The sequence below is a fragment of the Xenopus laevis genome, chromosome 5L, assembly GCF_017654675.1.
Source record: "Xenopus laevis strain J_2021 chromosome 5L, Xenopus_laevis_v10.1, whole genome shotgun sequence".
In the NCBI taxonomy this organism is placed as follows: domain Eukaryota; kingdom Metazoa; phylum Chordata; class Amphibia; order Anura; family Pipidae; genus Xenopus; species Xenopus laevis.
The window spans coordinates 79,186,154-79,211,170 of record NC_054379.1 but is presented as its reverse complement, the minus strand read 5'-3'; the positions used below and the strand labels follow the sequence as shown (position 1 = coordinate 79,211,170).

General features: G+C 38.0%; 1 protein-coding gene across 1 annotated transcript; it reads right to left on the bottom strand.

The window, feature by feature from the left end:
• Window positions 1-59: 59 nt before the first annotated feature.
• Window positions 60-24,087, bottom strand: hdac2.L (histone deacetylase 2 L homeolog). Its single transcript, XM_018263289.2, has 14 exons — window positions 23,789-24,087; window positions 21,703-21,815; window positions 21,497-21,614; window positions 20,677-20,751; window positions 19,837-19,975; window positions 16,867-17,008; window positions 15,144-15,236; window positions 14,610-14,718; window positions 11,395-11,535; window positions 9,232-9,340; window positions 6,536-6,666; window positions 3,220-3,375; window positions 498-555; window positions 60-406 (listed from the first exon to the last, which is right to left on the bottom strand). The coding sequence occupies exons 1-14, from the start codon at window positions 23,838-23,840 to the stop codon at window positions 376-378; spliced, it is 1,467 nt and encodes a 488-aa protein (XP_018118778.1). The 5' UTR covers window positions 23,841-24,087; the 3' UTR covers window positions 60-375.
• Between the last annotated feature and the right edge of the window lie 930 nt (window positions 24,088-25,017).

The window sequence follows — 25,017 nt, the reverse complement described above, 5'->3', positions numbered from 1 at the left end:
CCTGTGTAGTTTAGTATTTTGATATTACACATGGATAAATAAATGAAATAACAGTAAAAAAAGGCAAAAGGGCATTTTAATAGATCAGTTAAAGACATGAAACATAACTCACGTTTATTTAAATACTAATACATAAAGCATGGCAAAGATAAGAAATTTTGCTCCATAATTAGAAAATGCAATACGACCTGCCAGAAAAAACAAACAAACAAACAAACATCAACAAAAATACCGTTTTACAATAAATACGGTCCATGCCAAGTGCTAGAGGGTATGATCAGCAGTATTTTTTTTTTTTTTAAGAGGGTTGGGGATTAGCTCTACTTCCACCTTTTATTGCGGCATCCTGTCATCAAAGTTCCTCTTTCCAACAGCTCACGGATTACTTGGCTGTTCGGACTTAACACTATTGAAAAGAGTTAAAAGATTTGAATCAAAAATCTTAAATCACCAAAAATGGCTGCCAATGTACAATTTAGAAACAAAAGGTTTTTTACCCTTTTGTGTCCATCTTCTCTGCAATGTTGTCCTTGGGTTTATCCTCTTCTTTAACATCTGATGATTTAAAAATTGCAGTTTTTAGGTTTTTCTTGAATAAATAAACACGGACAATCTAGATACACATTACCTACTACACTGATTTATGGCTGGAAATATTTCATTTTATTGACAAATACAATTATGATGATACAGGTGGCCATACAGAGGCAGATTTAAACTGCCAATTCAGCCCATTCAGACAGTCAGCAGCTTATCTGCCCAGATATAGGGACAGTCTGACTGATATTGGGACAAAAATAAGCCAGATGCTGATTGGCCAGTTTAACAAGCTGATGTGGTCCTCGCATCAACTGGCTTTTTAAAGGGGTTGTTCACCGTCCAGCACTTTTTTCAGTTCAGTTGGGTTTTAGATTGTTCAACAGAAATAAATACTTTATTCAGTTATTTTGTATTTGTGACAATTTTTCAAATATGGAAGACTAAAGTTCATTTTACACCTTATGTCTTTATGAAGCAGTTCGGGGGAGGGTCAAAAACGGTATCAACTAGTGGTATGCGGGTCAAGAAATTCTCAACCCACACCTGACCTGCCCCAGCCAGCCCTTCCAACCCTATTTATAGACCCTTTCCCGCCCTGCAGTGATGTCATGAAAGGGGCGTGCACAAGTCTAAATTTATGGCCCAGAAGCCGGCAGTGCTAGGCCACGACCCAAAATTTTGTGCGGGTTTCATGCCAGCCCGCACATCACGTGTGTTAAAGTGGACCTGTCACCCAGACACAAAAATCTGTAAAATAAAAGTCCTTTTCAAATTAAAGATGAAATCCAATTTCTATTTATTATTAAAGCATTCATAGCTGTTGTAAGCTCATTTAAAAATCTCAGCTGTCAATCAAATATTGTCTGCCTCTCCTCTATGCCCTGGGTATAGAGGCGGGCAGACAATTACTTTCACTTTCCATTCAGCACTTCCTACATGTCACTGCACTCCCCACATTCCCTCGTTATCTTTAATTGTGTAGCCAGGGCATGGGGATGGACATTTGGTCCCCCATTCTGGTGCAAAAAACAAGATTCCGATATGACACAAGGCTTGCCTAAATAACAGTGTCCACAAAATGGCTCCTGCCTGCTTGCTATAATTATGAATTCCCAGACTGATGGAAGAAAGATCCAAATAATTGCTATTGTGTAATTAAAGTTCATTTTGCTTGACTAATGTGATAAAATAGGATTTTGAATAATTTTTTTGGATGACGGGTCCCCTTTAACTGTTTTAATTGATACATTAATTGATACATGTATTATCTGTAGCCAATTAATTGATACATTTATTATCTTTGGCCATGTTGAACAGAATCCCAGAGTTTCATAAAAGGCAGTGATTATAAATGATACAAAAGTTGCTAAAGATGTTGCTAAAATTTGTATCAATTAAATGTAGCAAATTGTAACAGTTCAGACCCGGCAACTGGATCACTGAGCTGTCAGTAAAATAGCAATAACAATACATTTGTAACCTTACAGAGCATTGTCTTTTAAATATTGTCAGTGGCCCCCATTTGAAAGCATAAACAAACATAAAAAATAAGCATTGAACATTCTATAAAATACTAAAAGTTACCCCATCAAACTTAAAAAAATCTCAAAAATAAAAAATGGAAAGCAATTGAAAAAGTCTATTTCTCGTTAACAATCTGAAACAGCCAATCTGAAAAAAGGTGAACAACCCGTTTATAGCAGCCCTAATTAGAGTGGAACTTTCCATGCATGGGCAGCTTCAGGCCTGGACCACTTCAGTACACCTTTCAGTTAATTTTTAGGGAGGTGACACACAATAAGATTCCAGGGAGATTAGTCTCCCAGTGACAAATCTCCTCTTCTTTGGACGACTAATTTCCCCGAAAAGCCTTCCCATCAGCTAGAATGTAAATTGCGGCGAGATGGCACCCGGAGTGCTTCGTTTTCTGAAGTCGACTCACGAGGAAACTTCGGGCAACTTCAGAAAACAAAGTGCTCCGAGTGCCATGCTGCTGGTGATTTACATTCTAGCCGGTGGGAAGGCTTTTCGGGGAGATTAGACACCCGAAGAAGAGGAGATTTGTAGCTAGGCAACTAATCTCCCTAGAATTTTAGTGTGTGTCACCACCCTATGTGAATGGCTAATTTAAGAAACTTTTCAATTGACCTTAATTTCTTTTTTATAGTTTTTAAATCATTTGCCTTATTCTGCTAACTCTTCTCAGCTTTCAAATGGAGAGATGATGAATTAAAAGCTTAAAAACTCAAAACCATTGCAAATATCACTCTCTACATCATACTAAAAGTTAATTTAAAAGTGAACAGCTCGTTTAAAATATATTTTTCATAGCCTGGGAGGGTGGTTCTGGCACTCTCAGCAGGCCACCAATGCCTTTTAATTGCATTTAATCGCTGCAATATGTCCCCAAAATGTAAGAGAGCAGCCTTTTATCTTTCTAATATCAACTCTTTTATAAAAGCATAGAACAGGGACAGAGAAGTTGCAGGCTGGCAACATAATTCACCATCAGTCTGAGATGTGTTTGGTGCATGAGATTATAACTATACAACATTTCAAAGATGTTACTGCATTTCTTAAAAAGTTTACCTCTGCAAGTTAGAGTGATTTGGTTCTTTGACAGTCTTTAGGACTGGCCAATAATGCAAAAATTCGGTAAATAAAAGGTAAAATACCAACCAGACTTCTTGTCATCTGTCTCCTTTTTGTCTTCTTCAAGTCTTGCTTTTTTTGCTCCCTTTTTGTGATCTGCTACATTACGTCTTCCTCCTTCACCTTCATCCTCCGAGTCTGAAAACTCCTCATCACAAGCTATCCGCTTGTCAGAAGCTCGTACTAAGTGTTAGAAATATAAAAGAATTGTTTAGGAAGCATTTCACAGGGATTTTTCACTTTCCTGCTGCTCACTACCTAAAAGCAATATCCTCATTTTACAGGCCCTTTTGTGAGGGTCCTCTACTACAAATGCCAAAAACGTAAAAATCGACACATCTGCAACTGAAGCAAGAAGAAATTTCTTACCACAAATAAACCACACAACAAAAGTGTATCAAAGTGACTTATTTTTCTCAAGTATGATCAGTTTTTCCCCAAAATCATGAAGTTCACATTTTCAGATCTTACTGATAATATACATTTTTTCATCCACACACCCTGCAAACCCTACAATACCTACTACCTGCCCTACAGAAAAAAATTATTCCAGTTCCCAAGTTTAGTGGTGGCAATACTACAGAAGCAACTGTAAAGAAGCTGTATACCAATCCGTAGCAGTATTCAGCTGATTATTTTTATTACTATTTGAATACACTTTTGGGGATCCAAAGCAAAGTCATTTCAGATCGCAACCCACCCACACAAACCATTTGGAACATGATCTGATTTGCAGACTTATATTAAAATGACTCATACACACTTCACCAGACCCACTATATTTCTGGGAAACCCAGCAGCCACAAGTTAGGTTTATATGGTTACAAAATATTTGTGCTGTAGCAAAAAGAGGAGGGGAGATCAGCTGCTTATTAGTAGTTTCCACTTCCAACATTTTGATACCGTCACTGCAGGTTAGTGACAAACGGTTTTACTTGAGCAGGAGAAGAGCTCAACCCGCACCTGCCTGCCACCAGCGAGGAGCAGTGTGAGGTCGACCCGAACCCACGGATGAACCCGCCCGACCCGCTGGTATCGGGTCGGCCTGCACATCACTAGCAGCAACCTCCCAGAGCTACATACATAAAAAAAAGTCCTGAAACTATCACCCGTTAGCAGTGACTATGCTAAAAAGTGCCTGTACTACTACTTCATTCCATGAATTATACGTGTCTAAAATTCGGTTATCTGTAGTCTCCCCCTTGTGGCCAACCCAGTCATATTTTAGTTCCGATTTTAGGCAGAATGTCATACCCCCTGCCATCATGCTGCAAAGGCATTCTACCACAATGAAATAATAGGGAAGGCTGTGGCCAGCAAAAGCCAGCCAATAATTATAATTTTTTCAAAATTTAGAAATTTAGTAAAAAATCATTTTGGCAGGTTCCAATGTTTGACCAGCACTTGGATCACACTGGAGGGTCGTTGTAGACTGGTCGGGATAAGACCCCCCCACAAAATGTAGATTATAATGCATAATATACCACCTACTAGGGGGCCTGCGGCCTCGTGCTTTTATATTGTCACTTAACTCATCGGTAACTTATAATATCTTTATAAATTACAGTAGGGGGTACATTATCCATTATCCCTTCAAAGGGATCTGTCCCCTCTGCCTCTGACTGGCTTAAGTAGTTTAAATGTACACTGCTGTATATAAAGAACACAATGAGGTGTTGCTCTGGAGATTGTTTTTAATAGTATTCACTGGTCACTATACTTTCACCAGTAAACAATGTATACACTTACATGTCACTAATCAATATGGAAGGTACCCGCACTCTGTCCCCGATTTCCATTTAGTGGGTGCTTGGTCAATTGTTTATATATAACTGTTCAAGAGGGTCCAGCACACAGTTTTCTTAAGTCACCAAATGTTTATTGAAGCATCACTGTGTGTCCAACATTTCAGCCCACATTATAAATAATTCAAATAATATATATATATATATACACACACACACACACACACACACACACACACACACACACACACACACACACTTTCAATATTGAAACATGCTGCAGTTGGGTAAAATAAGCCTTTTTCTATTTACAGGTGATGCTACTATGTATCTGCCGACTCTGGAAACTTAGTAAGCAATATTTGAACTTTTAAGTTTTTTTATTTCAATGGACTGAACACATGGACTATATACACAATTATATGATGACACCTAGTGGTGTAATTGAGAATATGTTTTATATATATATATATATATATATATATATATATATATATATATATATATATATATATATATATATATATATATATATATATATATATATATATATATATTTATATTATTTGCACTAATTACACAATTGTCATGGTAATGACGTCATTTTATGGGCCACACAGTGATGTTACAATAAACATTTGGTGACTTAAGAAAACTGTGTGCTGGTAAATTTTTTTATTCAACGTTTCGGCCGTCTTCAGGACTAGAAAATTGTGCAAAACAAACATACCTATTTTAACCCTTTCCAAAATGGCACCATGGTTTGAGTGACATACTTGGTGGGCATGGTCTGAGCTTCTTAACATTGGCAACGTCAGTATACATTATACAACAAAGTGTTTCAATCATAGTGTATCATATAATCCCCAGTATTAAAATCATTTCACCCGAGTGAAATAAAATACATTGTGGCCAGGTGTGGGGTTAAAAGCATCAGTGGGCCTCCAGCCCAACGTCTGTGGTCTGAGTTAAAAACATTAGGCAACGATCGTCTCTCCCTAAGACCGGGAGGCGTAAAGTGTACCTGTCAGCATATCACAGAGCTATGGTAAGGTCCCTTCGCCCATCATGTTTGTCGCCACCAATCCAGGCACGGAATTGTATATAGAGAAGTGTCACCGTCAGTAACCATCTGCATAGCCACCGTTCGGTTCTGCATCAATTTAGCTGTCCGTCACAGGAGTCACCTATCCACCGTATCATGCAATGTTGGCACATATCCGTCACAGGGATCTCTACTTCCAACAACTCGCAAAGCAATACTTTGGCAGCACCTCAATCGGCTCCCATAACGCGCTACTGCTTCCGTCTCCTGGTTGCCGCCAGCAGGAAACAACTCATTGCGATTGCTGCCTATGTCCCATCAGGTCCTTACTTAACTGCACCACTTGTGCAGATTTTACTCACCAAGTCAGTCGGTAGGGGGTAGTTCAACTACAATTCTCACCCTCGGACATACTGGTAGGCTAATTTATCTGGACAGGTAACACTATATATATATATATATATATATATATATATATATATATATATATATATATATATATATATATATATATATATATATATATACTTTTTACTAATCAATGGTCAATTACTTGAAATGCGTTTGTCTGGATCTTCTGCTTCCTCATCACCACTGTCCTCCTGTACAGCATCCTCTGGAATAGCCTGCATCTGTACTCCAGGAGCATGAGGCAGCATACGCAAGTTTTCAAATAAACGCTGCCTGCAAGAAAATACATGTTTAGGGTCTTTTATAGCTATACAATTTGAGTACAATAACCAGATTTTTACTTTATAAAAAATCATATAAAAGAAAATATAAAAGAAAGCATATACAGCACAAATCAGTTTTGGAACTTTACAGTCTTTGGAGGGAACATTTTTTTTATTGGTAGTGTAAATAGTGTATTCTCTAATTGCCCAGTACAATTATCTGTATTTTATTTTGGAGATTATTGTGCATCTTTTGGTGATTTTGTTGCACTTTTAGTCATTTTACTGCATTCTTAATCATTCAATTGCAGTTTCAGCTCTGCGCAGCTTCTGCTTATTTGTGCCCATAAAATAAAATTGTCCCAGTGAAACTATAATGCTGACCCATCACACTAGATTGGGGGGAAAAAGGGATTGATTTGACTGGTGTTATTAGATTTCAGCGATTGTATTGCATCCTTTGTTGCCTTTGTGCTTCTACATGCCAAATAGTTTGATAAACCTTTTCTTACTACTGATCATCAGATCTCTGGAGTTCATATTTAGGATGTTTTATGTTAGCACATTAGAATACGTGGGGCATATGACAGAAAGTGTTGCAGTTTACAGTAGTAAGTCATATTTAAACATTTTGGATTTGGAATACTTACTGTTGCACATACAAGGTGCTTACTTGGTAGCAGCCAAAGTGTTCACCAGGACAATTTGTATGTATTATTTCTGTACATGCCATATACTTGGGTAAAGCTATGTACAGTGCATCAAACCATTCAATAGACTGGTGTTCATTTTGTATCTTGGTGCATATGTATATTTGGAACATAAGATGCAGGCTGTGAGGCAATTTTAGAAAATTCATAAAACCACAACATTTAGTAAAACTTTTCAGTTTGGTAGTTTGGAGCAGAAAGATGTTTTTGCCTATTTTTGATTTGGGAGAATATGCATAATGGGTACGTACCTATTTGGCACGTTATGTACTTGGATATATACTGCTGTATACTTGGGTAAACATATATTCATTGGGAATCAAACTGTTGAGCTGATCCCTGCCAATCATTTTTAGGATATTTAATCTTGGTACAGAAGGATATGTGGGAGATAAGATGCTGTAAAATGGAAGCTTTCAGGTGATTTTTTTAGACATTTCATAAAAAACTAATTTTAGTTTTGCTAGTTTAGAGTAAGTAGATGTATTTACCTATTTTGATGTGGCAGATTGTGTACTTTCTGGGATCAGCTTACTTTTTTGCACAAGTTTTTCAAAGTTATATTTGGGGACCTCTATATGCCAGATAATTAGATAAACTTATGCAGATTGGGCATCAAACTGTTCAGTATATCACTGGCAGTCATTTTTAGGTTGTTTTATTATACTGCATTATTTTAATACCATGGCAGTTTATACCTTGTACACATAATACCAGCACAGACATGAAACATTGATAAGGAGAAAACATTTCCATTTGTCCAAATCTTCTTTTTTTTTATTTTTTTTTTATTAAAGAGGATCTCCACACAAGACCAGTTATTTATTTTTTTATTCTTTAAGGAGTCAAAAGCAATAATGCATAGAATATAAAAAAAACTATGGCTTTCTGTAGAAATAACATTTACAAATGATTTAAATGGGGACGTATCACCCAGACATAAAAAACTGTACATTATAATAAGTATTTATACTTATTATAAGTAAGTAAGTATTTAAATGAAGTAAATGAAAACATCCATTTAATGTCAATCATATATTGCCTGTCCCTCCTCTATTACTTTCACTTTCCATTCTGCACTTCCTAGATGCCACTGCACTCCCTACATTTCCCCTCCCTCCTCACTATGTAATTCTATAGCCAGTGCATGGGCATCAGGTTGCCCATTTGGGTGCATACACAAGATTTTGAAGTTTATTTTGCTTGACTAGCATCATAAAATAGGATTTGGATTTATTTCTTGGGATGACAGGTCCATTTTAAATGAGAAGGAAATGTATAATCACAGAGGGTTGTCACATGTTAGGCACTAGTGATTATAATCACTTACTCGAGACCCTGGCCTGGTGCTCCAGCTTCCTTGATTTACAATGAGGCCCTGGTCAGGTATGCATTTGCAGTAATATAAACAGCCAGCTTTTTGCTTTTAAATTTGACTTTTCACTGTACTGCACATGTGCACCCTAACTGGACCATAGAGAAAATCCAAGAAGATGATGGCAGCATGATGCTCCTACAATAGTACTCTGTGCCAGTGCAGTTTTCAGCAAACAGGAGTAACATCCTGGGGTCTCAAGTAAGAGACTATAATCTTTGGGGGATGCTTAATATTTTGATGTACTGTATGAAACCAATATAATTTTTAAAGGAATGAAGACTGGGAAGTTGCTTAGAATTACATCATCTTTCAGCATTTGACAGCATTGTTAATAAAAAAAAATACAAAATAACAAAATGTGTAAATCTACTTGAACTGTAAAATGATTTATCAGACAAATGCTGCTTAATTGATTTAACTAAAATAGCTAAAATTCCTTCTAACTAAACATGTACTGTAAAATAAATGAAATGACGAATTCACTTACTTTATTTTCTCCATATACTCAGGAGTATTTTGATTTGTCATGTTAGAAGGGCTAATATGCAACTTGAAGTCAGGTCCAAAATATTCAAAGTAATCATTGTATGGTAATTCTGGTGAAGGAAGGAGATAAGCTTTTGTTACAAACTTAATGCACTAATGCAAAAGGGGCTGTCCAAGTTCTCCAAGAGAAACTAAAGTATAAACAAACTATAATGAAAGTTTAGCAAATCTGACCTATATTGCTTCAACAAACAGAAAAATGGTGGTGTGGTATCATCTGGTCCCATTATATAAGTAATGTATTTGTTGCATTTAAAAACTAGGGATGCATCGAATCCAGGGTTTGGGTCGGGATTCTGCCTTTTTTTTATCATGATTTGGCCGAATCCTTCTGTCCGGCTGAACCAAATCTGCATATGCAAAGTAGGGTCGGGGAGGAAAATCACGTGATTTTTTGTCACAAAACAAGGAATTAAAAAATGTTTTCCCCTTTAATTAGGATTCACTTCTGTTCGGTATTTGGCAGAATCTTTCGGGAAGGATTCGTCCGAATCCAAAATAGTGGATTCTGTGCATCCCTAGTAAAAACATTCATAATCCTCCCTCCCTACTCAAATACAAAAGGAGACTATGGGAGTATTTTATGATTACCGCCTACAAGTCTTCAGTCTTTCTTACTTAAAGGCAAAAATAAATGTGGAATGTGCTAAAATTTAGCCTACAGGCTGTATGTTTCACATCTGTTGGTTAAAGGAACAATAACGCCAAAAAATGTGTTTTAAAGTAATTAAAATATAATGTACTGTTTTGCTGCACTGGTACAACTGGTGTGTTTGCTTTAGAAGCACTACTATAGTTTATATAAACAAGTTGCAGTATAGCCATGGGGACAGCCATTCATAGCACAGGTTACATAGCAGATAACAGATGCACTCTATGCTTCTCTTCGATGCAAAACGCACAGGCCCCAAGTATATGCCATATAGCATCACACATCAACCGGTTGTCTCTTCCTAGTGTTCCCTTGCAGCTGTTGGGACCGTGAGCATGTGAAGTAAAGTAGAATTGTTTTACTCAACTACACATAGTCTAGGGCACCTAAAGTGCAGCTAAGGAAAAAATAGAAGATGGTGGCACAGCACTCTTAGCCATATAGCCCTGGCTGGTGGACAGCACTGCTCTAGGGTATGCCTAAAAGGATAGCCCCAGTAGTAAATTAGTTTCCTAGTTTCCAAATTGGAAAAAGATCAAGGTTTGCAAACACTATGTTGTGAAGTATCAAATGCAAAAAGGATAGTGATGTGCTGTCTTTTCTCATGAATACACCTAAATAACAAATACCTAAAGATCACCAAATCAACATGAAAACAAAACCTTTAGAAGAAGGCAAACTTCCTGGGCTGATATTAAATCAAGATCTAGTGCTTAAAATTGATATTGCTGCCAGAAATGTGAGTTTACGAAACTCTGGTGTCATAAAAAATGTACATCTATATATACAGTAGATATATTATCTAGATATACAGATATGTGTACAAAGCATCTTTATATAATTACTCTATTACTTAATTGGTTGAAGCGGAGTTCGAAGCAGTAAACAACTTAGTCTCTCAGGGCATTTAAATACTTTAACGGTGACAGTTCTTATGAATCTACAGTACACACTCCAAATTAAAAGTATTCAGAATGGTGAAAACTTTAAACTTGTCAATATTTTTCCCCCTTAACACTTTTGCTAATTTACAAAACAGTGATATGCACAAAGGAATTTTTCACAGAAGATAAAATGTTTAAACTGCACATTTTTTTTGATTATCAATTTATATTATATTCCATATTTCTGTCTTAAGTGCAGGAAGGTGCTTCACACAATGGTCATAAATTTCCTCGCCTAGTCTTCTATTAAAAATGCTTGCAGATCAACAGGGTTTTTACATTTTCATGAGACTGATTACATAGGCACCTGCTGCTTTGTCAATGGACCTCCACTATGTGCAGAATAGTGTACACACAGTGTAGAATACAAAACACAATTCTCTTATTTGCTTTAATGTAAATGGTTACATTTTTCTAAATTTCTGGTTCATATGCTAAATAGTTATTTTAATAGTTGAACTGTTGCACATATCACAAAATAAAACAAATTATAATTATCCATACATACCATTTGGGATTTCACAGTCCAGTGCAACAGCAGTCTCATATGTCCAGCATCGAGCAACATTACGTATTGTATAGCCACCTCCCCCAAGCATCAACATAGGCAAATTAAACGTCTTTACCACTTCCACACATTTTGCATGACCTGTGGAAAAAGATTTGGACAGTATAGTTTCAAGGATGGTTAATAGTTCTATGTATATACAGCCATATGAAAAAGTTTGGGAACCCCTCCCAGCCTGCATAATGATTTACTCCACTTACAACAAAAAGAGAACAGTGGTAGGTTCTTCATTTCCCAGGAAAATCTGGGGTGTTTTCTGAACAAAGATTTTTGGTGAAGCAGTATTCATTTGTATGAAATTAAATCAAATGTGAAAAACTGTCTGTGCAAAAATGTGGGCACCCTTGTAATTTTGCTAATTTGAATGCATGTAACTGCTCAATACTGATTACTGGCAACACCAAATTGGTTGGATTAACTTGTTAAGCCTTGAACTTTATAGGCAGGTGTGACCAGTCATGAGAAAAGGTATTTAAGGTGGCCAATTTTAGGTTGTGCTTCTGTTTGACAGCATGGGATCCTCAAAGCAACTCTCAAAAGATCTGAAAACAAAGATTATTCAGTATCATGGTTTAGGGGAAGGCTAGAAAAAGAGGTTTAAACGGTCAGTTTCAAATGTAAGGAATGTAATCAGGAAATGGAAGGCCACAGACACAGTTGCTTCAAAAACCTAGGTCTGTCAGGCCAAGAAAAAAACAGGAGCGGCATATACGGAGGATTGTGAGAATGGTTACAGACAACCCAAAGATCACCTCCAAAGACCTGCAAGAACATCTTGCTGCAGATGGTGTATCTGTACATCGTTCTACAATGCAGCGCAATTTGCATAAAGAACATCTGTATGGCAGGGTGATGAGAAAGAAGCCCTTTTTGCACTCATGCCACAAACAGAATCGCTTGTTGTATGCAAAAGCTCATTTAGACAAGCCAGTCATTTTGGAACAAAGCTCTTTGGACTGATGAGACAAAAATTTAGTTATTTGGTCATAACAAAAAGGGCTTTGCATGGCGAAAGAAGAACACCGCATTCCAAGAAAAACACCTGCTACCTACTGTCAAATTTGGTGGAGGTTCCATCATACTGTGGGGTTGTGTAGCTAGTTCAGGGACTGGGGCCCTTGTTTAAGTCGAGGGTCGAATGAATTCAGCCCAATATCAACAAATTCTTCAGGATAATGTTCAAGCATCAGTCACAAAGTTGAAGTTACGCAGGGGTTGGATATTCCAACAAGACACACTTCGAAATCTACAGTACAAAGGCATTTACTGTATGCAGAGGGAGAAGTACAATATTCTGGAATGGCCGTCACAGTACCCCGACTTGAATATCATCCAAAATCTATGGGATGATTTCATGTCAATGCTCGACAGCCAACAAATTTAACTGAACTGGAGAGATTTTGCATGGACAAATAGTCAAAAATAATGCCATCCAGACACTCATCAAAGGCTATAGGAGGTGTCTATAGGCGGTTACATTTGCAAAAGGAGCTCAACTAAGTATTGATGTAATATCTCTGTTAGGGTGCCCAAATGTATGCACCTGTCTAATTTTGTTATGATGCATATTGCATATGTTCTGTTAATCCAATAAACTTTATGTCACTGCTGAAATACTACTGTTTCCATAAGGCATGTTGTATATTAAAAGGAAGTTGCTACTATGTTTATCATTGGCTGAGCTTTCAAAGACTTGGGGGGTTCCCAAACTTTTCCATGACTGTATACACATAAAAAAACACTGATTAAAGTATATTACACTAGAAAACAACTTGGAGCTTTTACATACAAGCGTTTTATCTCAGGTTCCCATGCTGTCTATCTTTATGCATTCCACCACAGGGGAACTCAGGAGTTAACAGAGGCAGAACTATAATCTTTTCCTGAATTTATTTTGGACTGAACGACTGGGCAAAAAAGAAGAAAGAAAAAACTGGGGTATGCTCAGTTCAGATTACTAAACAAACCCTCCAGTCTAACAGCCAATGAAGAGAAAGCATTGCTGGTTCCCGTAGAAACTATGCTCTAACTGTCATATCCTATTTTTTTTTCAGAGTTGGACTCAGGTTATCAAAAATATAAAAGATATATTCTCAGTTCAACATGTACAAAAATACAACCTGTATAGTACATAAGATCTCATAGCAGCGACATTTCAGGCATGCAGGGTGTCCTTTATACATATATGAAGAACTTCAGCACCCAGGCAGGCAACATTTCTATATATGCAGCTTTACACAGGCACAACATACTATGATAAAAAGTTATGTTGCAATTGAGCACTGTAATGGTTAAGCTGAGCTCAGGAGAGGTGGTTAGGAGAAAAAAAATAGGATCAGACAGCTAGAGCATAGTTTCTATGGGAACCAGCAATGCTATCTCTTTATTTATCTGAGGCAAGAAGAAATGCTCATTAGCCAACAAAGCTAAAGTGAATTTCCGAGGGAGGGGGCTGAGTGGGTTAGAGGAGGAGAAGGAATTCTAGGTGATTAAGGGGATGCTGCGGCCTTACTGTTAACAACCAGATTGGCAGGTATGTAAAGATTTCAAAGAGAGGGGGGGTGTGTGTGTGTGTGTGTGTGTGTGTGTGCGTGTGTGCGTGTTTGCCCTATAAAGTGGACCCGTCACCCAGACGCAAAAATCTGTAGAAAAGTCCTTTTTAAATTAAACATGAAATCCAATTTCTATTTTTTATTAAAGCATTCATAGCTGTTGTAAGCTCTTGTAAAAATCGAGGCGGCCCAGTCAATTACTTTCACTTTACATTCAGCACTTCCTAGATGTCACTGCTCTCCACACATTCCCCTGTTCTCTTTACCGTGTAATTGTGTAGCCAGGGTATGGGGATGGTCATCAGGTTCTCCATTTTGGTGCACAAACAAGATTTTGAGATGATGCAAGGCTTGCCTTAATAACTGTCCACAAAATGGCCCCTGCCTGCTTGGTATAATAATGAATTCCCAGACTGTGATAAAATAGGTTATTGAATCTTTTTTTGGGGTGACGGGTCCTCTTTAACACCATAGTTCCAAATTGTGTGCATTCTTGCCAATTACAAAATATTTACTGTTTAAATATATATATTAATTTTCATTAAAACAATGTATTACTTCAACAAATATTTCAGTCTTCACAGATTGCACAGAGTTTCATACCTTTAACAGTCAGATTGAAGCATCCAAGTCGGTCACCAGAAAGAGAGTCTGCACCACACTGCAGAACAACAGCACTAGGCTGATACATCTCCATTACTTTAGCAATTATCTGAAAAGTGAACAAGGTGTCATAAAACATATTAGTACTGGTAAAATACACCATAATAAGTACCAAAATAAAAATACAGGTATGGGATCTGTTATCCAGAAAGATCTGAATTACGGGAAGCTCGTCTCCCATAAACTCCATTTTAATCATATACTGCATTTTTTTAAAATTGATTTAATTTCTCTCGAGAGTGATTAAACAATACCTTGTACCTAACCGTACTTGATTTCAACTAAGATATAATTAAACCTTATTGGAGGAAAAACTCTTATCCTATTGGGTTTAATTCATGTTTTAATGTTTTTTTACTTATGGATATCCAAATTACAGAAAGACTCTTTCACCAAAAAAACCCCAAGTCCCATGCATTCTGGATAACAGGCCCTATAACGGTACTCTGAAACCAGAGAACATTTAATACCTACCGGTTTAAAGATTTGTCCATAAGACTCATCATCAATCCCATCCCTCATTGGAAAATTGACAGCATAATATTTACCTTTTCCAGCACCAATATCCTATGGGAACAAGAAGACATAAATGAAGGAGTAGATTTTATTTGCATCTCAATAGGTTTTCAAAAAAACATTTAGAAATCCTATAAAATACACAGAGCTTGTTTGCCTTTCAGAAGTCAAAGATTCATTACAAGTTGCAATGTCTCCCAACTGCTTCAGGAAGGGACACAAAGTATAAAGTAATTTAGAAGTAATTCAGAATCAGATAATAAGTCAGAAATATAAAGCAATGACGTTTTGAAATGCATACTTTTTTGACAGTAAAGCTACAGAGTTAAGTTACAGTCTTACATGCTTAAACTATATATAGATCATTAATTTGTTTTAACCTTTTAAGTGCCAGCAGAATTTCCCATTTGCTGTTTTTTTGAACATTTTGTACACTCTCACTTTAGGGGCATTTCCTGAGGTGGATTTTTAGTTTACCTAGGAAAATTATAAAATTATTTTTTTTTTCCATGAGAACCTGAGCTTTCTAAATCTGCCAGAGTTAAAGAGTTCTAAATTAGACAACCTCGTGTCTTTAATATGCCAATGCCAGATATGTATAGTTTTATGGAGATTTCCGACTTCTATAAATCAAAACTCCCAGCAGTAAATTACCAAATTTCTACTACAGTAGAATATGAAACCATATATTTCTGAAAAGTACACATTCTTATGAATCCAAAATGGGCAACCATGTCTTTCTACCAAACATCAAAGTTTTTCTTAACTTAATAGTTTTTATAAAAAAAAAAATGTATGAAAATTAAAATAAAACCAATGCTTTTTTTTATTCTTGCCTACTGTAATCAGCCACCAGAATCACAGTCAGATTATTTTGTTTGGCCAAATTCTTTTTACAGTCAGAAACAAGTGAACACTACGCAGAGCTGAAAATGCAATAAAATGACAACACATGCACCAAAAATCAACAACATCTTAATATAATCACGGAGATAACATACAAAAGTTACTGCACAGTGTGGTTAGCAAATACACTATTCCCAATGGCAATAAAACAGTTTTTCAAGCAGAAAAAAACACACATGATGCAGTAAAAAAAAAAACAACAAACACACTAAAACAAGAAAATTGTGTAAGTGCGAATAAGTGTGCATGCATTTGGTAAAATGCGTGTTGTGTGTGTGTTTGTGCAAGTATATGGGAGTGCTGTTAATGTGTGGAATCCCCCCAATCCCCCAAAAATGTATGTGTGTGGGTAAGTGTGCATTAGAGTGTGTGTGACACTAACCTGGGGTGTGCTGGCTGGAAATGTGGCTGCTCCACAGAGAAGGCATCCAGAATGATCCTGTAGAATCCAAGTCAGGGGTGGTGCTGGGGAGGTCCAGGAAGACCACAGCTAACACATAGATTTTACCTGTCTGCTGCAGCCTATGGGAACATGGTGATCACACCCCAGGGGCAACTCATTCCCCAGCTCTGTTTGTTGACTATGGGTAGAGGAACGAGCAGGTTGCAAGGAAGCAACGTTAAAAGCCACTTCTCCGCTGCAGACCCAGAAGTGCAGCAGAACGTTAAACCCATTAAATCTGTGCATAAACTACATAAAACTTACCAGATGCCATATAAATAATAGACACAGAAATCCAACGTAATTGTCAAAATAGAAGATGAATATACTTACTCGAAGATCTCCGGTGCCAGGGAAGTATTCGCCATATTTGTGAAATGACACTGTCATGACACGATCAGTGGTATAAAATGCCTCTTCAACACCATCACCATGATGGATATCAATATCAATATATAACACTCTTTGATGATACCTAGGAAAAAAATCATTAACAAGCTCTGTATGTATTTGTTTACTATATTTGTTAAAAATCATTCAAGCATAGAAAAATACTAGGAGCAAAAAAAAAAAAGGTCAACAAATCCATTTTTTTCAGTAAACATTTTACAATTTTTTAAATTAACACACTAATACTCTAGACCAGTGCTGTCCAACTTCTATGGTGCAGAGGGCTGGAATTTTTCTGGTGTACGTGGTGGAGAGCCGATGGCAGCCAGTGTTTACCTCTCCCTGTTTTAACCACACCCACTTTAAACCACACCCATGTTACCACAAGAACTTTTAAGACTATATCCACATTAATGGTTGTAGCACACCATAAAACTAAATGGTGGGTGCTCATTGCAGGGATATCACTCATGTGAAACAATTGTATTTATTAATAATACTCCCCTGTAGATAACACCCCCAACACATGATTAAACACCTAGCTAACATGCTAACAAATCCCCACCAGGTTAACTTCTGCAGGCAGAGCATGGCACACACAGGGAGCATAGGACAGGCAGAGTATGGCTTATACACAGAGCATAGGAAAGGCAGAGTATGGCACACACAAGGAGCCAGTGGCATAACTAAATGTTATTGGGCCCACAGCAAATGAATTTTAGGGCCCCCCAAATATGCAGAGGTTGTCCTGTTTTACCAATACATATTAAAGGAAAACTAAAGCTTAACTCAAGAAGTAGGCGAGAAATGTTGTACATTTTGTTTTGGGCTTCTATACTAGCCCAAGGCAACCACAGGCCTTTAGCAGGGAAAATCTGTCTCCAAAGATGCCCCAGTAGCTCCCCATCTTCTTTTCTGCCGATTCACTTCACATGCTCTGTGCTGCTGTCACTTACTGAGCTTAGGGACCAACTCACTATATACTGTACACAGAGAATAAATGTCACAATTAGTAATTAATACAGATCATTACTACAGGTCAGCAGAGAAACTAGTGCAATTAGCATCAGAATGTAATAATCAGCCCTGTAGCTTCAGCTTGTATTAAAGGCCAATCTCATTTTTTGTTTGATAATTTGTGACGGCCCCTAAACTTAACTTCTCAACAGCTGCTCAGAGCCCACTGAGCATGCGAGCGTCACAGACACTTTCCAAGATGGTTGACCCCCTGTGACAAGTTTGAAGTCCTCGATCATTGCTGCTATTGATAAGCTAAAACTTTAGGCTGGTGCAATAAGTTCAGAATATAAAAATATAGTATTCTTAACCATATTCCTTTTTTAAGGTTTAGTTCTCCTAAAATGGCTCATTAATTAGGGCTTCACAGGGCCCCCTATACAATTTGGTATGACACAAACAGGCAGAGTATGATACACAGGAAGCATACAATAGGCAGAATTTGGCACACATAGGGAGCACAGGGCAGGCAGAGTTTGGCACACACAGGGAGCATAGGGCAGGCAGAGTATGGCAAGATAGTGGACCCACCAAGAAGCTTTTATCTGCTCTGCAGAGGTATTACTAGGAGCACTGAATTTTTATGTGTTCAGAATTATTTACATGCACCTTTTATAAAAATTCAGCTCAGTAATTACTCACTATGCTACACACAATATGTTACACAATTTGAGAAAATGTAACATTAAGCAACATTCCAATTTACTTATTCCTTTTTGTTTCTAGCAGAAATCAGTTTTACTCCAGATCTTACTCCTGATACACTGTTTCAGATTCTGCTTTCAATAGCGATTACTTAAGCTTAGTTGAAATGATTGCATATGTGAGTCTTGAACTTAAAGGGGTAACTTTTAATATGTAATAGTATGGCAAATTCAAAGCAACTTTTCAATTGGTTTTCATTATTTATTGTTTATATTTTAATAATTATTTCCCTTTTTCTTCTGACTCTTTGCAACTTTCAGAAGGGCGTCGCTGACCCCTTCAAACAAGCAAATGCTCTGTAAGGCTACAAATGTATTGCTATTGCTACTTTTTATTTCTCATCTTTCTAGTAAGGTCCTCTCCTATTCATATTCCAGTCTCTTATTCAAATCAATGCATGGTTGCTAGGATAATTTGGACCCTAGCTACCAGATTGTTTATAATGCAAATTGAAGAGCTGCTGAATAAAAAGCTAAATAACTCAAAAACCTTAAATAACAGAAAATGAAAACCAATTGCAATTTGTCTCAGAATATTACGCTCTACATCATACTAAAAGTTATCTCCAAGGTGAACAACCCCTTTAAGAGGGACAGTGGAAATAATTACATCTTTTGCCATGGCCAGGTTTTAATAAACAGATAACACCCAATTCCCATCTTATCCTTTTAAAAACAATAAAACCAATATGTGTCTAGAGCATCCCTTTTTCTAGAAGCACATAAAATGTATTACTTTATTACTTACCCATTTACAAAAACACTCTAGTCAGGCTTTGGTTTTAAAGAAATGAGTAGAACCAAAAGTTACATACAGACCACGCTCACTATTTAAATATTAGGATTACAACACTATGCAAGACTAAAGATAGACTACACATACTATGTCAAAGGAAATACTTACAAAATATGTTCTCTCATGAAGCATACAGTTTGTTGTTGTCATGTGCATTTGATTGAAACACACTGATTACAAAAAAAAAAAAAAAAAAATATGAGAGCCCTCCTCCCTCTTAAAATGCACAGACCTTTACTGTTGCATGATTGCTGTCCCTCAGGGATGATAAAATAAATCCAAAGTATAAAGTATTTCTAGTGTAAATCCTTTGATGGGATTTACTTTGTCTGCAAGGGTGAAGACACACACACATTTCACCTTCTCTTAAGGAAAAAACGTCTTCTAATAACTTACTTCAGAAGTTCAAGGATTGCAAGAACAATATCATTCACATAACAGAATCCAGATGCTTCTGATTTCTTAGCATGATGAAGGCCTCCTGCCCAGTTAACAGCCATATCTGTTTGTTGGCGGTTGAGTTTTACAGCACCAGCTTTTGGTGAGAAGACAGAATGCAAATATTGTTAACATTTTAAAAATAGACTGAAGCAGTTCATACTCATTACTACTAGCATATGCATTTGATCTGGTAAAGAAGCTTAAACGAGATTTTCAGCATACCAGATGAAGATACTAAAAGTGTGTGTGACTGTGTGTATATAAACCCTTTATCCAGAAAGCTCCAAATAATGGAAAGGTCATCTCCCATAGACTCTATTTTATCCTAATAATCAATTTTTTAAAAAAAAATTATTTCCTTTTTCCAAGTAATAATAAAACAGTACCTTGTAATTGATTCAAAGATATAGCTAATCATTATTGGAATAAAACTATCCTACTGGGTTTATTTATTGTTCATATGATTTTCTAGTTGACTTAAGTAATGAAGATCCAAATTACTGAAAGATCCGTTATCCAGAAAACCCCGGGTCCCGAGTGTTCTGGATAACAGGTCCCATACCTGTATATATATTGTGACACAATTTATTTTTAAGACCTGCGAGTGCAGATCTCTTTGTGATTGATGTGGATTAATTTGTTGATTCTGCACCCAGAATATATATATATATATATATTTTTTTTTTTTTTTAAGAAACTAAACTTTCTTACCTACAGAGCCACCAGTGAGTGACTGCTGACATTTTTGTGGTATTATATATCTTTTTTTTATTTAAAGAAACTAAACTTTCTTACCTACAGATCCACCAGTAGACAATTGACAAAACTCAAAGAGGCCATCAAACACGGGACAGTCTTCGCCTACATTAACTGTACAGAAGAAGAACAAAATGTTTCTCATACTTCATTACAATGAAAGACAGAACATTTGTATGTCTTATGTGCACTACTGGGGACAATATAATGGGCATCAATTCAGATATGTAATAATTTAAGAATCTGTCACAAAACAATTGCTAAACTGTTGCCATGAATGAATTATCACAGTTTATAACTGTACAAAACAGCAGCTTTGGCCAACATTCTACTCTGACTGACTGATGAACTCACAATTTTTATATTGGACTTGGTGATGCTATTCTACAAAAATCGGACAGCAGCACATACTCCAATTAAGGTAAAATAATAGTCTTTATTGGCTCCACTTAAAATATTATTACCTTATGATGTTCATGATCATTGTCTGTGAGCAATATTTTGAGAATGAAAATTAATTTGTGGAGAAAGAAAATCATTTCAACAGACTTTCAATCTAACCAATAATATCCAATTGTGAGCTTTTCATACATCAGTATTTTTCAATTTTGGTATAATAATTAATGCTTCACAATATTTTTTTTATCTGAATACCAAACCATATATGAATATTGACATTTTAAGATGTGAAGGGGTGTCAATTCTGAAGATAGTTCTGAATAATGGACTATTCTGTAGGTAAAGTTCAACGGGTGTTAAGAAAATAACTCAGAAGACTGCAGGAATTAAAGCTGGATAACAGGAGGGTAGGTTAAACATGATTAAAAATATGTAAGTGTTTAATATATAAGGAACTTACACCTCTGCATTTGCTTGCTATATTCAGACATATTGTCTGGTCGAATTGACCGAAGAAATTTTATATATTCATCACTGTGATACTTGGTCATTTCTTCAGCTGTTGCCTTGTGAGGTCTCTAAAAAACGAAATTCACAATTATATCCCGACACTTATGAAAGAAAAGTAAAAAGGAAGAAAATGACTAAGTGCATGTACAAACTTACATAAATTTCCATTTTTCTATAAAGGCCATAGTTCAGCAGCAAATTATGGGTCATGCGGATTCTGTGAGGCTTCATTGGATGCCCTTGGCCATAGTAGTAATTTCCAATATCCCCTAAAACAGCAATATAAATAGTTGTATAAACAAATCATTCTCAGATACACCAATAAAATGAAAAATACTGAAATGCAATTAAAATCAGTCTCTGACCGTCATTACAGGAATAAACCATTTGTCATAGCAAATTCTAAGATAGTTACATTAGCATTGATTTGACAGGCAAAGTTACATCACACTTTCCATTAGGGATATATAGAATTCAAGATTTGGAGAGAAATTGCCCAAATCCTAGTACTTTTTGCAGGACTTGACAAAATCCAAAGTGTTCTGACAAACTAAATCGAAACCTTAAACGTTATCTGATTTTGAAGCTCTAAAATTTTTCAATTAATAATTGATGCCATATTTCCTGTTGTTTTCTGCCTTATGCTCTTTGTGTATACCATACTCTACCTGCCCTATGCTCTGTGTGTGCCATACTCTGCCTGCCCTATACTCCCTGTGTGTGACATACTCTGCCTGTCTTATTCTCACAATCACAACCATAACCTAGAAAGTGGTTACCAACAGGTTAGATGACTAGTTTTATGACTATTCTGTTTCTTCCCATATCTCACTTTAACTGCCTTCAATCAGGGCCCCTCCAAACTTGCTTTGTGCCCCCCACCCCCTCGGGAACACAGATTTTGTGAACCACAAATATTCTGGGACAATGCTCTTGATCCATTGTACAGAGAGTTGCTGCTAGTTTCAATTTTACTCTTACACAGCAAATACTGTTTTGGATGAACGTGTGTCCCTTGGCAGGGGTACAAGTCGAAGTTCGAGGCACAGGAATTATATGCACAGCGACATCTAGTGTAAATAAATGTTACGACGCCCCACAAACCTTTGGAATGAAGTCATTTTTCAGAGACATATTCTCAAAAGTGAACAAGGCTGCTTCAAACTGTGGGTATCAGGCTCAGACTGGCAATCTGTGGGTTCTGGCAAATGCCAGAGGGGCTGCTATAAGGTCCCATAGAAAGTCACTATTTAGTGGGCTGGTGGGGGCTGTTTGGGCCCTCTGTGTGGGCTGATTGGGCCTCTATGTTCCTGAAATGCCAGGGCCTGTTTAAATTCTCCGGACCTGGTGGGTATAACACCTAAATTGTGACCCTCTAGCTCAGAGATTCACAAACTTTTTTACCCGTGAGCCACATTCATAAGTAAAAAGAGTTTGGGAGCAACACAAACCTGAAAAAGTCCCTTGCGGTGCCAAATAAGGACTGTAATAGGCTATATGGTAGCCCCGTGTGGACTGGCAGCCTACAGGAGACTCTGCTTGGAAGTATACTTAGTTTTTATGCAATTAAAACGCTCTTCCGAGCCTGGAATTTAAAAATAAGCCCCTGCTTTGAGGCCACATGTTGCTCACGAGCTACTGGTTGGGGAACACTGCTCTAGCTATTGTTAAATGACACCTCCGAAGAGCTAGAAGTTCAAGAAGAAATGGAGAGCCTTAGGTTGGATGCCCAGGTGGCCTCTGCCAGTTAAAATCTCTCTGCACCCCTTCACCTCCTACCAGTCCCCGCCCCCCAATCGAAGTGATGCCGAAGAACAAAGATATTGGGCAGCTCAAGCCAATGCCCCTGCCCAGAAACGCCACACGCTGCTCATAACTTTCCAGTGGAACTGTCCCCAAACAACCGTGTAACCCCAGCTTGTCACTAGCCCCGCCCCCGGCCCCCATCTCGCTGTCACCACGAAATGGCACTTGCGCTTGTCTGCGCCCTGAGGGCAGGGGGGGGGGGGCAGCGCTCAGTTGCACAGGACAGAGATGAGGCCTGTCAGTCTCAGGCCCGGTGGGTACCTGCTAGCGAAACTGAGCAAAACAAAAGCCGTGGGTGTGGGGAGCACAAGAGAGTTGCCAGCGCGGATAAATCATATTGGACAATGATGCGCCGGGGGCCTGTCACTCTTTACACGCCCACTTCACCCTAATCAAGTGCCGCCCGGCGACAACCCAACAGCTGCCCAGCTCTTACCATCATAATAGTAACAGACCTTCTTCTTGGCACCCCCCTGAGTGTACGCCATGGAGCTCCCTGGCACAGTGCACTGACTATCCTCGCGCTAAAAGATCGGATGAGGGGGGATGAAGGCGCGGAAGTGATCCGGTTGGGGTTTAGGAAGGTGCAGGGACTACACAAGTGCCGATATTCGGGGCTCAATGACACTTTCCCGCTCTGCCGGGGGGCGCGCTCAGGCTCACACAGACACGGTACAGACAGGGTGGGAGGGTCAGGTGAGGCCGGAGTGGGAGGAGCCTAAGAAAATAGAGTCAAGAACCCTCAGTGAAGGTAGAACAGCAAGTAGGCGGGTTATACCTCGACGAGGCGGGCTTAGGCAGAAAGAGGCGGGCAGCACAGCCCTAGAAGGCGTGTATGGGGAGGAGTTAGCGGCAGCGTTGGGTGGGAGGGGGTCGGACTTTTTTTTTTAGTGAAATAGGAGGGCCTAATACAGCTTCAAAACATAGGTTGCACGAGCAGACGGAAACTGATCGCTGTTGCGGGGGAGACGATAATGCCGATCGGTGGAGGGGCTTTTAAAAGAAGAGCTGCGCTTATAACATACATTGAGCTATGAAAGAACGGAATGATTTTAGCGGCAGGGAACGTAAACCTACGCGAGAATAAAGGGAGGTTATACTGTGCTCCTTTCTGGCTTTTCCTAGACTCTTTCACTGTTTGTCCCCTACACTGTACAGTTGGTGCAGTCCGGATTTCGCGCCCCATTGGGTTGTGTGTGTGTGTCAAGGAATCCGACTCTATTCGTGGGGGTGATGGGGATTGTAGTTTTTAAGGCTGAGGAGGCTGTAGGAAATTTACGACTATAGGCAATGATGTTGTTTCTCCTAAATTAATAGCAGTCACATTGCCTCTCTCGCATATGTATTTGTGTATAGTAGCTGTGTCATTTCAAGGCAGTGCTGGGCCTAGGGCAAAGATTGCTTTGGAGCTCCACAACTGCCCCTAAGGTTTAGAGGGATAGGGTTGAAAATATTTGGCCTGTCCAAGTCCAACACCGAATCCATGTATGAGGAATAAATACTATTTTAGTACTTCTTTAATGAACCAGTATTCGTTCTTTTTCAGACCACTGGGCATATATGAACAAATACTAAAGGTTATACTAGGGGTCAGGTACAGTAGAGTCCTGCAGCGGGTCGGGTACCCGCAGGTTACCTGCAAAAACCTGCAGTACTCTGCGGGTT

What these genes read in the sequence shown, in the direction of transcription:
- hdac2.L (XM_018263289.2), bottom strand. Translation starts at nt 23,840, where the DNA reads ATGGCGTACACTCAGGGGGGTGCCAAGAAGAAGGTCTGTTACTATTAT. An exon ending in ATAGAAAAATGGAAATTTAT is followed by an intron (nt 21,615 to 21,702) that starts GTAAGTTTGTAC and finishes TTCGTTTTTTAG; the next exon opens with AGACCTCACAAGGCAACAGC. An exon ending in TCCAGACAAACGCATTTCAA is followed by an intron (nt 3,376 to 6,535) that starts GTAATTGACCAT and finishes TCTAACACTTAG; the next exon opens with TACGAGCTTCTGACAAGCGG.